Source organism: Calliopsis andreniformis, chromosome 2 (assembly GCF_051401765.1).
Source record: "Calliopsis andreniformis isolate RMS-2024a chromosome 2, iyCalAndr_principal, whole genome shotgun sequence".
NCBI classification, from domain to species: domain Eukaryota; kingdom Metazoa; phylum Arthropoda; class Insecta; order Hymenoptera; family Andrenidae; genus Calliopsis; species Calliopsis andreniformis.
In genome coordinates, this window is record NC_135063.1 from 14,623,005 (window position 1) to 14,640,756 (window position 17,752).

General features: G+C 35.3%; 3 protein-coding genes across 4 annotated transcripts in view; all 3 read left to right on the forward strand.

Annotated features, from left to right (window-relative positions):
* The window catches only part of LOC143188392 (adenosine receptor A1), a 100,425-nt gene extending 93,956 nt beyond the window's left edge, over positions 1 to 6,469 (forward strand). For both annotated transcript variants that reach the window (XM_076392610.1, XM_076392609.1), the window contains 2 exons: positions 1,064 to 1,280; positions 5,812 to 6,469. In XM_076392610.1, the coding sequence (XP_076248725.1) occupies positions 1,064 to 1,280; positions 5,812 to 6,469 (875 nt within the window). The remainder of the gene's footprint in view (positions 1 to 1,063; positions 1,281 to 5,811) is intronic.
* Positions 6,470 to 15,000: 8,531 nt separating this feature from the next.
* LOC143184896 (uncharacterized) lies at positions 15,001 to 15,869 on the forward strand. The gene is made up of 2 exons (XM_076387478.1): positions 15,001 to 15,189; positions 15,256 to 15,869. The coding sequence occupies exon 2, from the start codon at positions 15,258 to 15,260 to the stop codon at positions 15,708 to 15,710; it is 453 nt and encodes a 150-aa protein (XP_076243593.1). The 5' UTR covers positions 15,001 to 15,189; positions 15,256 to 15,257; the 3' UTR covers positions 15,711 to 15,869.
* A 113-nt stretch (positions 15,870 to 15,982) lies between these two features.
* On the forward strand, positions 15,983 to 17,493 carry LOC143184889 (nitric oxide synthase-interacting protein homolog). Its single transcript, XM_076387463.1, has 5 exons — positions 15,983 to 16,321; positions 16,389 to 16,500; positions 16,574 to 16,974; positions 17,058 to 17,166; positions 17,232 to 17,493. Exons 1-5 carry the CDS (start codon positions 16,146 to 16,148, stop codon positions 17,301 to 17,303), a joined length of 870 nt encoding a protein of 289 aa, XP_076243578.1. The 5' UTR covers positions 15,983 to 16,145; the 3' UTR covers positions 17,304 to 17,493.
* Positions 17,494 to 17,752: the final 259 nt, after the last annotated feature.

Below are 17,752 nucleotides of genomic sequence, written 5' to 3' on the forward strand. Positions count from 1 at the left end.
GGTTTTGTTCAGCGTCTGATAGGGCTTTAAAAGTGACTTCTATTGCATGGCTCAAACGAGCCAGTGAAATTACATCCCATTAAGCAGAATCTGAAGTGGGCTCGACTCGAGTGTTCAAGTAGTGCGTGCAATTTATTCGATGATAGTTTCATCTAACTGCTGCATCGTGCGTAAATCTTCCTTGAGTTTAAACGAGATTAAGAACGTGCTGACGTTCGGAGCACGTGACATGTAAGTTAGCGACCAATATAACGTATTAATGTACTTCGATAAGCAATCGAAATTACTTTGAAGTTTACCTTGAAAGTTATGAACGAGAGCAAGTCTTCTGACAATGTTAACAGCCGATGATATCACGAAGGCGTTTTAATTTCCGAGAGAATGTTATCGTTTTGGACAGTAGGTAGTCACTGGATAACAGATTTTGTCATGAAGAGATATCATTCCTGCTAACTAGACCGCAAAACCAGAATACTGTCTCGTTACAACTGGTTTTTATCAGTAGCAACTGAAGTTCATTGATGCAAATGTGAATCTTGACAGTGTAGAAGGTATGGACTCCATTAGTGTAATAATTTACGACGTCGACACACGATACTAATATATTTAGCGCTGGATTAGGGAGACTAATGGGAAGTTAGCTTAGGAATGGCAGTTAGTTTGTCGATAAGCATAATTTCCAATTTGTACACTTGACATAGTTCGGCACGTGGCGCCATCCTTTGCGTTTCTATCAGCAATCAAGGTATCGATTCGTTTGAATCAATATCACGCGTAATAATGCTGTTTCTTCATATGATTGTTTTCTCGGGGTTTTGTGAATTGTAGAAGATGTACTGATTAAGTTGATGATCTTAGCAGATTGAAATTCAGTAAACTATTTAAATTATGAACATGCAGCTTTTTGCAAGGATCAATATTCATCCAACTCTAAACAGTGTCTTTTAATTTTAATAATAATTGTAATTGTTCTTCTTTTCTTTTTTTCTCAATTTTTGAAGTCCTGCTTGAAAATGGTTTTCAATTATGTCATTCGATTAAAGCTTGAATTTTCCTGTTCCAGGGAATGCATTTCTAGTGAATGTTGCATTAGCAGACCTCTTAGTAACAGGCCTCGTGATACCAGTATCGGTGATTGTGATTCTGGCAGGGCATGAAGAGTCATTAAGCACATGCCGATTTGAGTGGACCCTCGAGGCTCTCTGCTTTCTGGTCACAGTGCTAACGTTAGCTACGATAGCTGCTGAAAATTATACTCGTCTGTGTCTGCCACCCGAAAGGTAAGGATAATGAAATTCTACTTACAGAAACTCGAATTAATATTAGGTCGTTCTCTCTAATCAACTTCGAAAGTCACTGACATGCTTAGAACGTCAAAAGAAGGGATGAAATCAACAGAAAATAGCGATACTTTATCAATCGGCCATTTGGAGATATTGCAACTAATTGTCCTAACTAATTAAAAAAAAAAGAAAATTTGTTGAATACATTTTTTAGACATCCTATATGCATGAAGCCGAAAAATTTACTAAAATAATATCTCGTTGAATGATTCTTTGATTACATGCTCATTAAAAAGAGAGGAATTGAAGGTAACGGTATGAATGAAAGAGTTATTTCTTTTATAATGAATCAAACAATTTACGAGTCTTGCTTTTATCTCCTCGCTTCCTTTGATTTAAAAATTTATATAATATTGTGTAATATAGTTGTTGCGTTAATCGTAGAAAATTCGTTCTTGCGCAGGTGAAATCGATAAGTATTGAAATCGAATAATATTTGAGAGCAGCTTGCATAAATTTGATTGCTAATTTTAATCAATACTTTTTACAGTTTTTAACAATTTTCAACAAGTTAAAACGACCGTTTCTAACGTAGTCAAATTCTAATCCGATTACCAGTTAAACCGATTAGCATATGATGCACCCTCAGTGAGATTAGAACGTAACAAACGTTACTGTGACACTAGCCAATTAGAAAATTACAACATTTCGACAAATAAAAGTTCATTATCTACGATTGCAGGGTCCACGTTTGCATATTTAGCTTTTAAACCTTTGAAAACATGTCACATTCAGACGTTTGAAACTACTCTCTCACTTGACTTAAAAAAAAAAGAAAAAAATACTCCAATTTTAAATATCGTCCATTCTTTGTTATCTTCAGATTTTAAAACATAGATTTTAGCAGTGAAATACAGAAATAGGTTGCATGAGAACATTCCTCCTCTTTTGCACATATTTATCACCATTTGATTAGAGATCACACTTCGATCACTTTTAATCGAACCTTTTTACACTGTAACAGTTGAAAATTGAAGCATACGAGATTGCAACACACTAGCGTGCACAAATATACAAACCATTAACGACGAATACACGTAGAGGAAGGAAATGTAATTAAATATTGCATTACCACCCCGATGATTAAACCATCTAGACTTAACAATAGAGCACGTAATGGGAACCCCTTTGATAACACTGTAAATATTGATTTTAACTTTTACTAGATACCGTGGGATATTGTAGATTACGTAGATCAGAAAATATTGCGACAATTATTTTCATATCGAATTTCAACCCATTACGCGTCGATATTCCATTTCTGAGATATATTTAAAGAGTAATTTTTCAATTAAGTTAAATTATGTATCTCGTATTTAATTTAGAGAATAAAAAATAAAAAATATTAGTATAATTTTAAGAGAAGCTAATTTAGTAGGAAAAATGAATCTAATCTTCAAATAGACCATAAAAGAGCCTTTCTCTGACCTATGCCGTATTCATCAGAGGTGTTACAATCAAGCTATCAAAGTTCACTAAAATCAATATCTATGGAGCCATCCATATCTACCTTGCTAATATTGTAAAGTGAATTTTAATAATCAGGTAGCTGATAGTTCAAAGAGAATCAAATATTCGAACAATGGAAGGAATAGATACGTGGAACATTAACATTCGGACGAGGGCTCACGTTATTTAAAGAAGGAATATCGTTGTTCGGGAAACGCCTAGCATCGATTGTCCGCTGGTCCGCTTCACCTTTTGCTTCGGCAAACATTAACAGAAGCGGTCGTAATTCCAAGCACTATTGTTGCCTACGGCGCTATGGTCACAAGGGATTAAAGGGCTTTTCAAGCGGAGCTTAAATGTGCACGTATAGCTATGTCATAGCTACTGATCTACGGAAGATCCACCTGCATGCAGACAGGCGCACACATTTACACATATTCCTCTTAGATGTACCAAAAAAAAAGAGAGAGAGAAAGAAAAGAGAGAACAAATGCACGAGAATTTAGAATTTCAAAAAAGTTCGTAGAAATCTAGCGTCCCCTGTTGAATCTACATATACATATTTAAAAGGATTTTGGGAATATCCGAATGTTTGTGTTTTTCGTTACATAGTATACCCTAGAGAGAAATATTCTACTATCTCATTGCTTCAACTTCGCTGAAAAACTGTCTCGATTTTCAGCGAAAGGGGGCTTTTCTGCATTCATTCTGGTTACGTAACTCCAGTGTTAGTGGAACTAGTATTTTTTAACGAACAGCAGTGCACTCTAGCGAATAACATATGTATGTATTTTAGGACCGTTGATAAGGAACATTTCGAGTCACAAGAAACAAAGAAGGCATGTTGCTTTTATGATACTTTTGGCTACGTTATCAGCTACTCCAATTTTCATATGAATCTACGTATATTTAGAAAGCATCTTTATATTCTTTGTAGAGGAACTGCACCTCGCGTTACTGTGTCCGAAGAACAATAGCTGAAGAGTAACTGCTTCTGCAGCATACTCTGCAATTCGGCTGTCTTCATTTATATTCAAGATTAATATCACAGTGAATTAGACGTACCGAACAAAGAAGGTCGATAAAAAGAACGATAGCGTTTCAATTACTCCTCCTACATTGGATAAAGTCCAATTGTATTCGTGTGTTAATATTTTTAGATGACGTATTGGGCTAGCAGTCAGGTCTTATGAATTATATGCTCTGTATCAGCATTTCAGTGACATACTTTTACACTTTGGTCACAATAGTCTGGAAATAAGTTACGGTTCAAACAGTGTCTTGCAAGACGAAAATCAAATCAACACAATGCATATCACTCTAACCTTTGCTATCTATAGAGCGCCGCAATAACCAAGTTAGTTTGCTTCGTTAATTTGTCAATGCAGAATTTAACGAGTTCTGGTAAGTTTGAACAGGTTCGTAAATGCACTATTGTTTTCTACTCGCAAAACTGTGAGTGCCGAGAGATAGAAATTTCAATGACTGTCAGTTCTATTTTTGGAATGAGAAGCTTGAGAAAATGAAAAATATTTCAAATATAACAGTTACAGAAATTCAAAAATTCAAATATTTAAAAATTCAAAAATTCAAATATTCAAAAATTCAAATATTTGAAAATTCAAAAATTCAAATATTTGAAAATTCAAAAATTCAAATATTCAAAAATTCAAATATTCAAATATTCAAATATTCAAAAATTCAAATACTCAAATAATTAAAAATTCTAGCTTTCAATAAACTGATACTTACATAGTATCAGATATTAAATTAAGCTTAAAATATTGAATTCTTTCATACATCCTTTTCTGCTATCACCTGTTATAAAATGTACCCCTAGCTTTCTACACATAGCGAGACATACCAAACGTGTTTTTCGAATCAGTGTAATCCATTCTCGGCTGACAGTATTAAAAATGTAAGGATTTATGGAGCTGTCTCGTTTAAAAAGATAGCAGAAATACCCATCTACCCCCTGAGGGCAGTTCTATAGCAAGCCCAGTATATGTCACAAAGAGGAGCCCAACGAGCCGTGAAATATCAACAAATAATTTTCTCGCCATTTCCATTAGTTCCCGAGGAAATAGCTTCGTATCGTTTTACGTAACCCGGGCCCATATAAGCGCGGCGAAATAGGGTGTGACATTTTCGCGTGAAAATCGTAGACAGTGTTACGTCATATCCCATTAACAGTCGATAGGTTATTGAGCCGAAAAACGAGCTCGGTGACAATCGTGGTACGCTCGATCGGAGGGCTGTTTCGACTAATGCCACGTTACGAATCTCTTTTGACACTCCGACTTTGATGTGGATTTGCTCTTGTGGTCTTCTCAACGCTGACACGATTGAGTGGCTCGTTTCGCATTCTGTGCGGGTCGATCCCCCAGCTTAACTCCTTGGAATTCGCAGCCAAAAGGACAGAATTTCGGAACCCGTATGTACCCTGACGCGAATAGCCTCAAAGCTCCTCTATAAGATAATAGCAGGCGTCGTTAGTTCTTCTCTTAATACTTCAAATTCCATGAATACTCGACGCCCATGTCTCCAGTTTGCCTTAAAATTGTCTACGTTCTTGTGACTCTTATTCATTTCCATTTACATTGGTCCTTCCGTGTCGTCTACTCGATGAACATCGAAAAGCTTCCAATATCGAGCAGCATATTTCAAGATGCTAATTCCGTTAGGTCCTCCTTTACATTCGGTGGTATATACCATATGTACACTCCTGGATAAAAAGGTAGCACATGTGTGGACATAAGACAGATGTCCTGGTACCTGAACAATTTCAATACTAATATACCTAATTAAAAAAACAAAAATAGTATCGTAAATTCAGCTTCCTGAGCGTCAGGTGTCCAGACATGCCTTTCTAGGCCACCCACTTGTTGGGACATCTAACGCCTTAATCGTCCAGGTATTAGGACATTTATCTCATATCCTCAAAGGACCTAACACTAGTCCACATGTGTTACACTCTTATCCCAGAATTGTATCTGTCTCACACTGATGCTGTTTCCAGGTACGCCGCACTGACACCGAGCCGTGTGACAGCAACGATCATCAGCGTGTGGCTGGTATCCGTGATGGCGGTGGTCCTGCAATCATCCCTGGACGTGGGTCCAGACTTCTGTCGTCGGCGATTTAGCGGGATAGCCCTTGAGCAGATAATCGGGGCTATTCTTCTCGTAGGTGTGCCGATCCTAATGACCACCTTCCTCTACGTCAAGCTGGTGATCCGTGTCAGACACGCCACCAGGGGTTCGTACAAACCGCCGGTTGCCTTCTCATGGGACTACGAGCTCACCAAGGCGAACATATACAGTTACCTAATGTTCGTGATCTTCTGGTTGCCATTCGGCATCGCTGTTTGCCTAAACTCCTTCCATCCGATTAGCGCCCGCGCCCTCTACAATTCGGCCTGGTTCGCCCTCTCCAAGTCCTGCTTCAACAACCTCCTCTACTGCGTGGCCGATCGACACTTCCGCAGCGCTTACGTGAAGCTTTTCCATTATTGCTGCTGCAAGACCACGGTGAGTTTCTCGAGGAGAACGCGCGGCGAAGGAGCCAGGAATACCAGCGACGTGCGCCTCAGGGTTCACATTATCCATTCGTATGCGAGCCCGACGTGTCGACCAACCGTAAGCAGACCCAACGGACGTGACGTTTACGAGCTCTAAAATGAACACCATGTTTGACGATCGGGATACTTATAAAAGGTTACATCCTCGTCGCTGCAAACGATCGCCGTCCAGTAAAAACTTCTCCCTTCGTTTTGAGTCTGCAGGCTGCTTCTTCCTTGGACGCCCTCGCTATTCATTCGGGGATGTTTCTATAGGAATTTTTATGTTCGTGGGGTCTATCTTGGGTACCTTCCGATTGATGCATCGACGTGTTCATGCAGTTAGGAATTCTTAGGAATATGACGATGTTTGGGAAAGTTGCTGGATATTGAGGATCATTCAAACTTCAGACAGCTGATGTTTCTTGATACTTGGGATTATTTTAGAAAGTAGAAATTTTATAGCCTAATAGAAATCTTAAAATCCTAGTAATTCAACACTATTGAGTTTGTAACAATAGGTATTAGTGGGTGTTCAATGACACTTTCTTTTGAATGATTCTCGTACTCCCGCAACATACGTTTCCATCTACAGATATTTTGTTCCTGTACTTATTTTTTGTATCTCTGCTCCATAGCTTTTATACTTTTTGTACAGACATGTACATTCAGAGGATTTATGTTTCGCTTTTCTGATCAACAGAGTTTATTCACAAAAAGCTTTATAGCGAAGGGTGGCTACTACTATTTTGGCACTAAGGCTTTGTATAATTTACTCTTCTACATTCGATATAGATATTGTCCAGTTGTTGATAGAACTCAGATGTGTGCTACGTCTGACGCGAGCATCGAAAGAAAATATTTAAATGATTGTGATTGACGCTGAAACTGGCAATCGCCGTCCATTGGAAATTTTATCCTGCTATCATTCTAATGCTAAGCAAATTTTTCCAGCTTCCGTCTGTACTCTTCCATCTGAGCTCTTCCAAGAGTTGACTGCTTTACGATGCTACATATCCAAGAAAATGCATTCTTTGATTTGTTTATCATTTCCTCCAATTAATCCAAGAGCTGAAGAAAAAGCTCTATACAAAGAGTCTAGTACTTTAGTTTTTTTATACAAAACCAGTAGAATTTCTATTTTTTTATGACAGATATTATGTGTCTCGTTAGTGTGCACGATTTTAATTGCAGAATATTTGGTGCATAGGAAGTGCAATTTAGCAAAAAAGTTGCAAGGAAAAAAGATTAATTTCTGATCTTCACTGTGCTATCTACCCCAAGAATCGGTTATCTTTAACCGCCTTGCATTATCCGATTGCGATGCACAATACAGTTGCAATATCAAGAATGAAGATCTCAGCCAAGAGGTTCTCTGATAATATCTTAGTGCCTGGATAAAGTCCCGATGGAAGTGGTTAGTCATGTAATATTCTCATACTGGTGCAGCAATTTACGCTGATACACTTTAGACCCTTACGGTGCACATGATTTAAGTTTCATGGAAGTAGAGGGTAGTTTCGTGGACGTTAAGCTCGAAATTATGGTTAATTTAGCGCAATAAATTCTTCGAAAAATGAAACTGTTGCAACACCTAGTATTGAACTGTAAGGCGTTGATGTATGAACCGTTCCAGGAAACCTTAATGTCCACGACAAATGCTAAGAAAGGAAGGATTTTATCCGTGTCTTAAGATTTAATGCATATACTTTCCAGAAGTAGCACAAATTATCAGAATAATAAATTACAGGGAACAATTTTAATTAATTTTACTATGTTTCTCTTAAATCATCAGTATAAATTAAGATTTTGGCAGGTTACAATTTCTATCGCGCAAGTTAGGTGTTACTCTCTGTAACTACGTATTTAATCTAATAGAAAATCGGATTATTTGAACGTACAAGGAAATTGTAAAAGGTGTAATCCAAATAGGATTAACTCGTGATTCAAAAGACCCTCTCGGCTGAGATAAATCTGAATTTACGTGCTTTAGGCGAGCTACAAACGACGTCCGTAACTACACGTTACGTATTTCTTTTTTCTGTCTACAGATAAAAGTATTTTTCACTTCATAGAAAAGTTTCTAATTTCCACGAGAGAAGTGATAAAACAATTCTTTTATTGTCATAGGGTGACGGTTTAGGGGAAAATCGCGTAGAAAAATGGAAAATTGAACAGCCTGTCTACATTTTCATTATTAAATTTTCCAGTCAAGCTCTTCGAGTTAATTTAGCGTAAGAGCAGGATTTAATTACAAAATTCTTGCAACTAATTGTTCAAGTTACACAATCTACCTGTATTTAACGCTCGAAGCTAATCGGAGAAAGTTTTTCTCGCACCCTGAAGATCTGAAAGTTCCAAACTCCGAAGTCGACGAGTTAATTTAGTTTAGAAGTTCTTTTATCAAGCGGATCTTGCACACCCGGATGCGCCTCTTTAATATAAACGTATTCAGGTTTACGATATAAGTACGACTTACTTTAGATTCCTATCCCTATCACAGTGGAGAAATTTCTATAATACTGTTAGTCGATATTGTACTTCATAAATATTTATTTCAATTTCCTTCCTTCCGCGACTGCAAATTAATTTATTTCTTACAGAAACAAAGTCTATATTTTGCTATTTGAAACAAAGTAAAACGTACAATGTTGAAATTGCACACAGAGAAAGTAAAACATCCGTGTATTTAACGCGTTTGTATTTATAGTATTTTACCATTTTAGTACTTTATCACTGAAGGATTAATACCATTATAGAGTGGAAGTCGTTTTGAAGGAAAATTCGACGCAGATTTTAGAAAATCGTAGAAAATTCTAATTGACCAGAACTTCCTTCGCAATTCCTCTAATAAGATTACATTCTTTACACCACAATTTTGTATAACATTTTCCATCTGACCTATATTACTACAGAAAAGTGTTATTAATTATTAGATACAGGATGATTCTTAATTCTATATAAATACTTCATAGAAAAATTTTATATACAATTATGGATCGCCCTGTATATAATATCTTCATTAATTTCAATCACACACATGAAAAGTTCTACGATGAAGACTGTCAGAAAAAAACATTTCCGAAAAAACGAAAGAGATGGAAAAACTGTACTAAATATATTAAAGAAGTATATGAATTTTATTAAAAGAAATACGCTAATATTGTATGTGTACACTAGGAAACATCGCGAGAAATGTTGAAAAATTAAGGATCAAAATTCCTGTTCAGCGAAGGACTTACGACTGAAATTTAGTATCGTATTTAATAAACATAGTATCTCGTTTGAAACAGGAAACATAATAATACCCAAAATACTAATAACAACTATGCTTGAATTTCAATATTATCCATAAAAAAGGAAGAAAAAAATTTACTATGTTATCCGTATAATGAATAGTTTGTCTCGTGATGATTATTTCTAAATTTCTACATTATGAGAAATTTTTGCTCTCGTTAAAACGAGAAACCCGACGTAAAAGAAAATATTAATTTTTCATTTACATTAATCTGGGAGATACTCCCACCCAAATATTACACATATGTTCTTTTTAATTTATCTTCTCGAAGTGTGTCGCAGGATTTCCAAAGAAAAAAAAATGCATTCGTTGTACATATAGTTCGTACATACTTCGTCTTGTAATTCTATTTATTAACTGATAATTACCGCAGTGACGTATCTTTTGACTGTATCTATAATGTATGTTACATGCCTTCTGTCAATCTGTGATCACACTTTTAGGTATGATTGGTCAGTGTAGCAAAGCGTGAAAGCATGTTACAGTTTTAAATTTTGCACAATATCAACGCTAACTCAAAATTCAGAATTTTCCGAAAAATAAGTGCAAAAATGATTCTCTCTATACAAATAAAAACGACCAATTTTTTAGTTCAAATTACTATTTTATAATAACTGTCAAAAGGATCTTCACAAAATACTTTTCCTATTTTCTACCTCATCGAAACTGTACCAAGCAATGATGCTATTCTACTACCAAACGCTCTTGCTCCCACGAAACAAATTACTCCGTTCAATCCAGCCACCCGCAAATTATAAGAAGTTTAATTATCCCCATTATCAAACAACAAGCACCTTTTATACCAAGGAAGAACGTACTAACGTCGTAATTAAACGTCCGTTGTCGGACGTCTGAAGCTCCACTCCCTTTCCTATCGTTCACGCAACATTGCCACGGAATTGTCCAACAATTCCTCTCGAACCGATCGAGACGACGCTCGCAAATAAACAGCGTCGAGAAATCGAAGAGAAGATTGGCGGGCGCAGTTCTAATATGTTTTCGTGCAAAATTTAAAACTGACATTGAAACGACCCAGCGCAAGGGAAACTTTGCTAGAAGTTCTGCGAACGGATCGTTCGAACACGAGTACAAACCTTGGCTACGGTGATTCGCGAGCAGTAGCTCTCGGCATCTAGATCAGATGCTGAAAATCGAAAGCGAACGGAAGGAAGGAGAGATAAAAGGAACGCCATTGATGATAATGCTTGAGAAATGGGACCAGGAAAAAGTTTGTTGTAACTACTTTTCCCGGATACTTTTTTATTATACACTTTTTTTAGTATACGACCGTTGCAACGACTCGACTCGTAAGTTTTCGATGCTAGTCCCGTCTGATTGTCCGATTTTAACCATGGCCGAAGTCGCCCAGAGATAATAAACATTCGAGAGAGGAGACGAAGATAGGCTTAAGACCTGGAGCTCGTTGAAGGCGGGACAATGGGCGAGATTAAGAAGCCTATTGTTCGACCAACGAATGAACGTTGCTTCGTTTTTATCAGTGGCGCGAGGAAATAAGCTTTTGATCGGGCAAACGATATTGGCGAAATTCGACTGGCGATCGGTTACAAAGCGTGTGGCGGTCGTGAAACTTATGTTTTTGGAGAAAACAAATTCTAGCTGTATAACTCTTAAACGAATTCGTAAATGTGTATAGGATATCTCTCGCCTAAGATGAGGAATTATAATATTTCGACTAGATGACATGACGTTCGCGAATATACATAGTACACTGTCAGTGATAGCGGTCGTGTACTTACAGATAATGAGCGAATTAATTGTTCTGACTAGCGTCTCATTTCTTCTTAATAGTATCTATTTAACTATGTTAAAAAGATAAATCCAGTTTGTGAAGAAACAAATTTTTAGAAAATCGGACCAAAATCTCGTAACTGACTATAGTCTTTTTATATTTCTGATTATACTTCCCTCCCACGCAGCATCTTACATACGTCCTCTCATCAGGTCCAAATCCATCAATCGGATTTGCCAGTACAAATTCGATACCAGCATTTGTATTGTGTCCAAGGCAAATGCGACTTTTGGTGATCAGATTATTGCCTGTAGGGACATGACCGCCATAATGTTTCAATAGGTTCAACGATTTCATGCTACTTATTGTTAGTCTGAATAATCGGTACACAGAAATATATTTTTTGTGAAAGAAATACTTTCACTCTTTTGAGCTCGTCTCCAATCGTTGAGAAAATAGTTTTTTGTTCAATGCATTTTTTATTAGTTTATAGGTTGCAGTTGCCAAAGATGCACCTGCATCCATTGTATTTTATTTAATTAAAACCTGACGTAATCGCATTTTAACGTCCCCACATTTATCTTGTTCATTATAAACTAAGTGAATTAGGAGACCGTATTAGCCACGCACGCAAGTGTGTGTATTTGTACTCCTTCTATTCGTATATAATGTACATGAGAATGCAAGCATCCCAGGATGCATAAATGCACGAGTTACCACGGTCACTAATTGTGAATAATTAAATATTACGTGCGAGAAAATCGACAGGCACTGCATGCATACTCATATCGCTTGTCGTAAAAATTTTATGCATATCTACTTAATTCTATATTCACGAATTACCATTTTTGTCAAAACGCACTTGTAATTTATGCAGTGTCCGTCCAAGCGAATACTTTCGGAGAAGCAACTTCTTATTTTATAATAACGTGTATCATCGAGAATGTATCGGTGCAATAATAACATGTACCTACAAATGTTATACACGTCTGATCGAAACATAAAAAATAGTTTCACTACGATGAACATCTAAATTTATTTTGTAGTAAATGCTAGGATTGTTAGCTCTCAATTGTGTTGAAAATTGAAATTCTTAATTATTAAATAAGTCTAACAGGCACATCTAGAATGCTGCCCTGCTGCTAACCCAATGAAACTATCAACATTGTAAGTTGTAAAATTGATTTGTTTCTAATTGTATATTAAGCAAATAGATGTGATAGATTTTATACAGTATAATGAATATTCTGTTGCTTGAACCATCTACGAAAATAAGTGATGCAAAATGTGCATCACTATGATTACATGGTGCTACATGTTATATACCGTCGAATATCAGAAAGGTTAACTAGATTTATTAGCAATTATTATTTCTAGCTCGGTAGTAAGTGAAAGTAGAAATAGTAGAAATAGTAGAACTGGTGAAATAAAAAGCAGTATATACAGTATATTGTAGATAACAAAGATAACATTCCTAATGTTTTCTAAACATTATTCTCTAATAACTGATAAGTTTCAGGAGAACTTATGAGTTGAATGCTTTTTATGTTATTTACATAGATAGTAAGGATGTTTGAATTGATGTTTGCTGCTGTTTCTGTATTCAGAAGAAATGATTTCTTTGACTTGTAGATAATTGAGTAGATCAATGCATGAATGTCTAATATGTTAAATGTTATTAATTTGTAACAATAACCTATATCAGTTAATGTAATGTTAGTTCGTGAAAAATTTATTTTAATGCAGGCCTACTAATCTCAGTGGCTAATATACTAATTAATATTTTTTGTATATTCGACCTGCAAAAATCCAATATTACAAAAAACAAATTCATCACTTGTACCACTTATACTCGTTGAAAATATAATAATCCAAATATTCCTAAAATTATATTGAGTATACATATAATATCGTCTATACGGTCTAATCGATTAGATTAAGAACTCCAATTTTTTCATTTGGCAAAATTTCGAATATTTTTATTCCGTTAATGAGAATTATTTAAAAATATAGTCTTATTTATACCTACACATAAATAAAAGCTAAGGTCTCGACATCTCGGAATATGTCTTATAAAAGTCTCGTAATACTCAGGCAGTCGAGAAATAAAAATAAAAAGACTAATCAGACGATATCAAAGTCGATCATAATTCCGTCACAAACATTTGGTCAACAATTGTAAATTACAGTGATAACTCATAAAACATTATGAAAATGTTGACCCCGATAGAATACTATAAAACAATTCCCCTGATCAATTTCAATTGCTTTCGCTACAAACTCGTCTCGATGACTGCCTGGATACATTTATGACTTTTTAAACGAGATAGTCGGAAGTTGTTACACTCGAAACTCTGAGGACCATAAACTCACAATAATGTTTCTCGTTCCCTTCGCGAATCTTGTTCAAAGTATCTGAAGTACGGAGCAAGAATGTTTGCGCGAAACACGTTAATATTACTCCGTTACAAAATAATGAAAAAGAAATATATAAGAAAAAGAAAAAACTGAAGTTGATGTTGTGTCCAATAAATGTCCATTATATCGTCAACGTGACGAAGTATACCGTGTATTTAATCGATTAAGAAACTTATAATTAGATAGATCGATCGAAGAGTAGCATAGCGAAAATCAGTGTAATTGTGTTAGCTTAGACGAGTAGATAATTGTCATGAGCCTCGTAACTCGATATAATCCAAACCAATGCGAGACCTTTTAGTTATGGTACATTAGTATATACAATATAAATATGTTTATTTTGTACTGAATGTATTTCGCATTGATGTATTTTTCGCAAGCGTCGTTGTCGACAACACCACCTTGGATGTTATTAAAAAAAGGAAACGACGCTTCATTTTATGAATGTATTTTATCGTGGACTATGTAAATGTAAATTTTATAATGTTGTAATAAAAGATTTCTTTCTATATTGTCCGATATACACCCTTAGAAGACTGTAGATAGCTATTAGATAATAGATAACTATTTATGTGTACAGTTTATAAAAAATTGTTCAAAATTAGTAAAAGTAGAGACATAGATATAGATCTATAAATTTACCTTTTGAGCTTCAAGTGATAGACTAAGGCTGACCAGTGGTCAAGATTGACTAGTGGTCAAGACTGACCAGTGGTCAAGACTGACCAGTGGTCAAGACTGACCAGTGGTCAAGACTGACCAGTGGTCAAGACTGACCAGTGGTCAAGACTGACCAGTGGTCAAGACTGACCAGTGGTCAAGACTGACCAGTGGTCAAGGCTGACCAAGGGTCAGTCCTGGGGTAGTGGCTGTCCACTGTGGTCCATCATGGTCCATCACTGACCAGGGTACTCCAAAAGGTCCCTCCAGAGGACCACCACGATCCACACTCTCCGGAGGTTCCGGAGCAAGTGAGGAATTCATCGTCCCCCACGGGTATTTATATCTTCTCGATTAGAAAAGGGGGGAAACCAATGTTTGAAATGTTTGATCATAAGGTGATGATACACATGTTATGAAACATAATATATCAAACAAATTTAAATATTCTTTCATTTCCTGTTCAATTTTCCCGCCCTCAGTTAGCAAAGCAAATAGTTTGGTAGATGGCGCAAACGTCAGAATGCTACATATTAATAACATAGCTCATAATAAAGCTTTGAAAGTTTATACTCAACCATATTCAAGCTTTTGTAGCATTAAATATAGTACTTAAACATGTAACAACATTCTATAAACGAAGGAAACCAAGAAAACTATAAACTTAATTCACGTATCAGTATTTTGTACAGCAGATAATGCTGAAGAAGAGGTTAGTATTGTTTGTACTCAACAATATATATTCTGTATTACATACTTAAGTCTCATGTTTTTCTAGGTATGGATCCAGAGTTTCTTTCTAGATTAATTCCACAAAACAAAGACCATGTGCGTCCAGCATGCAAAAAATGTGGATATGCAGGACATCTTACATATCAGTGTCGTAATTTCATTAAAGTAGACCCAAATAAAGAGATCGTACTTGATGTCAGCAGTACAAGTTCTGACAGTGATGAAAATTATGTGACTCCTTTGACTGAATTACGTGAGAAAGAATTAAAGAAGAAACTAAAGGAAGCTAAGAAGAAACACAAAGATAAGAAGAGTAAGAAGAAATCTAAAAAACGTGAAAGATCAGAATCAACTGACACAGAATCAGAAGTAGAAGCCTCCAGTGAAGAGGAAAAGAAACACAAACATAAAAAGAAGAAAAAGAAATCTAAACACAAGAAACGTAAAAAACATAAAAAAGATGATTCATCAGATAGCAATCATGATGACAAGAAAAAATAATTTTTATCTTTTTATAACTGCTAATGAAATAGACTTAATAAAATTCAGATTGTAAATATTTACTTTGTGTGACTAATATAATGTACATATATAGAATAATTTCTCGAAATTCTTTAATTAAGTTAACGACGCTAAATCCGAACCTAAATAATATTAAACAATATACATAATAAATAATACAATAAATCACATTGAGATTTGATTCAATTGATAATATAACATAACACAAACAAAAAAACGTACCTGATTACGTTTTAATTGAAAATAAATCCCGATCTTTTAAATAAAAAATGCACTTTTCACAATCGCACGTTCTCCGTTTGAACAAGCATAAAACACTAATGGCGTTCATATTTCTACTGCGCATGCGTCCCGCTAGAGGATGCGAAATACGTAAATATAAAGGTTAGAATGAACTGAATCAGTAAATAAATCATGACAAGACACGCAAGGAATTGCACAGCTGGTGCTGTTTACACATATCACGAGAAAAAGAAAGATGCAGCAGCCTCGGGCTATGGAACGAATACCCAGAGAGTGGGAAAGGATTCTGTTAAGGATTTTGACTGCTGCTGTCTGACACTACAACCTTGTAGAAATCCTGTTATAACGTTTGTATACAAAGTTGCATTCATCATTTCTTGTTTTTGCTTTGCATCACTAGTTCTATATTTTCAGGAAAGAAGGCTACTTATTTGACAAAGAAGCCATCCTGGAATATGTTTTAACGAAAAAGAGAGAGTATGCAAGAAAACTGAAGGAATATGAAAAGCAAAAACAACAGGCAGAAGTAAGTTGAAAAAACTATATATTTAAACATTTTTATGGATGCCATTCTTAACCAGTTTTTATGCTTGTTTCAGGATCAATCGAACGAAAAAACTGCTAATGAGGAACTGCAAAAATTGCAGAAATTTTTAAAGGGAGAAAAAAATATTGTCTCCAGAAATCAGACTGCAGCTAATGAATCGACTTCTTCAGTTTCTAATATGAGCAATGGCAAGGACAAAGTATTACCAAGTTTTTGGATTCCATCTAAGACACCAGAAGCAAAAGAAATAACATTACAGAAACCAGATAAAACAATCTATTGTCCTATTAGTGGAATGCCATTGAAAATAAAGGATCTTATTCCTGTGAAGTTTACTCAAGTGAAAGACCCAGATGATAAAAAGTCCCTTATCGTAAAACAGGCTAGATACATGTGTCCCATTACGCATGATATCTTAAGTAACAGTGTTCCATGCGCAGTTATTAGAACAACGTATGATCATTTATTTATTTAAACAATTAGCAATGTGATGAACTTTGCAAATGATTTAATGTCAATTTTGCCCTTTTTTTCAGTGGTGACATAGTCACAATGGAATGTGTAGAAAAAATTATAAAAAAAGATTGGATCAATCCTTTGGATAGTACAAAATTAACCGAAGCAGATATTATACCTCTTCAGAGAGTAAGTACGAGTAAAAATAATTAAAATTTAATAAATTGATACTAATAATAATCTTTCATTTTTAGGGTGGCACTGGCTACGCAGCTGTAAATAATTGTTTAGAAGGAAAACACGAAAGGCCAGTATTACAAGCATAAAACCAACAATTATCGTTAATTTATGAAACATACAATTTTGATTGTACAAAAATGTCTCAATTTCATCTTGTAAAAATATGAATTGAAAATATATATTATACTTTATTCGAAATTGTAAAGGAAAATTTGGAAAAACCTCGAATTCCTTTTATAAACTTCTAATGGTACTAAATATTACATAACTCTGTATGTTTCATTAAGAAAACCAACAATATAATCTTCATAAATGTTATAATAATGTATAATTACTTACAAAAGCACTGAAGTTATGTAAAATGTCTCCCACCTTCCATGTCTCCGCCACATTCCGTCATCTTCGTCAATTTTGGCAATCAATTTATCCATCACTCTAATCACAACCTATTTTAAACACACAAATTGCATTTAATTAATAAATGCAATTACAATAACTATAAACATGAATATTATATTCCACGATTGTCTCAAAA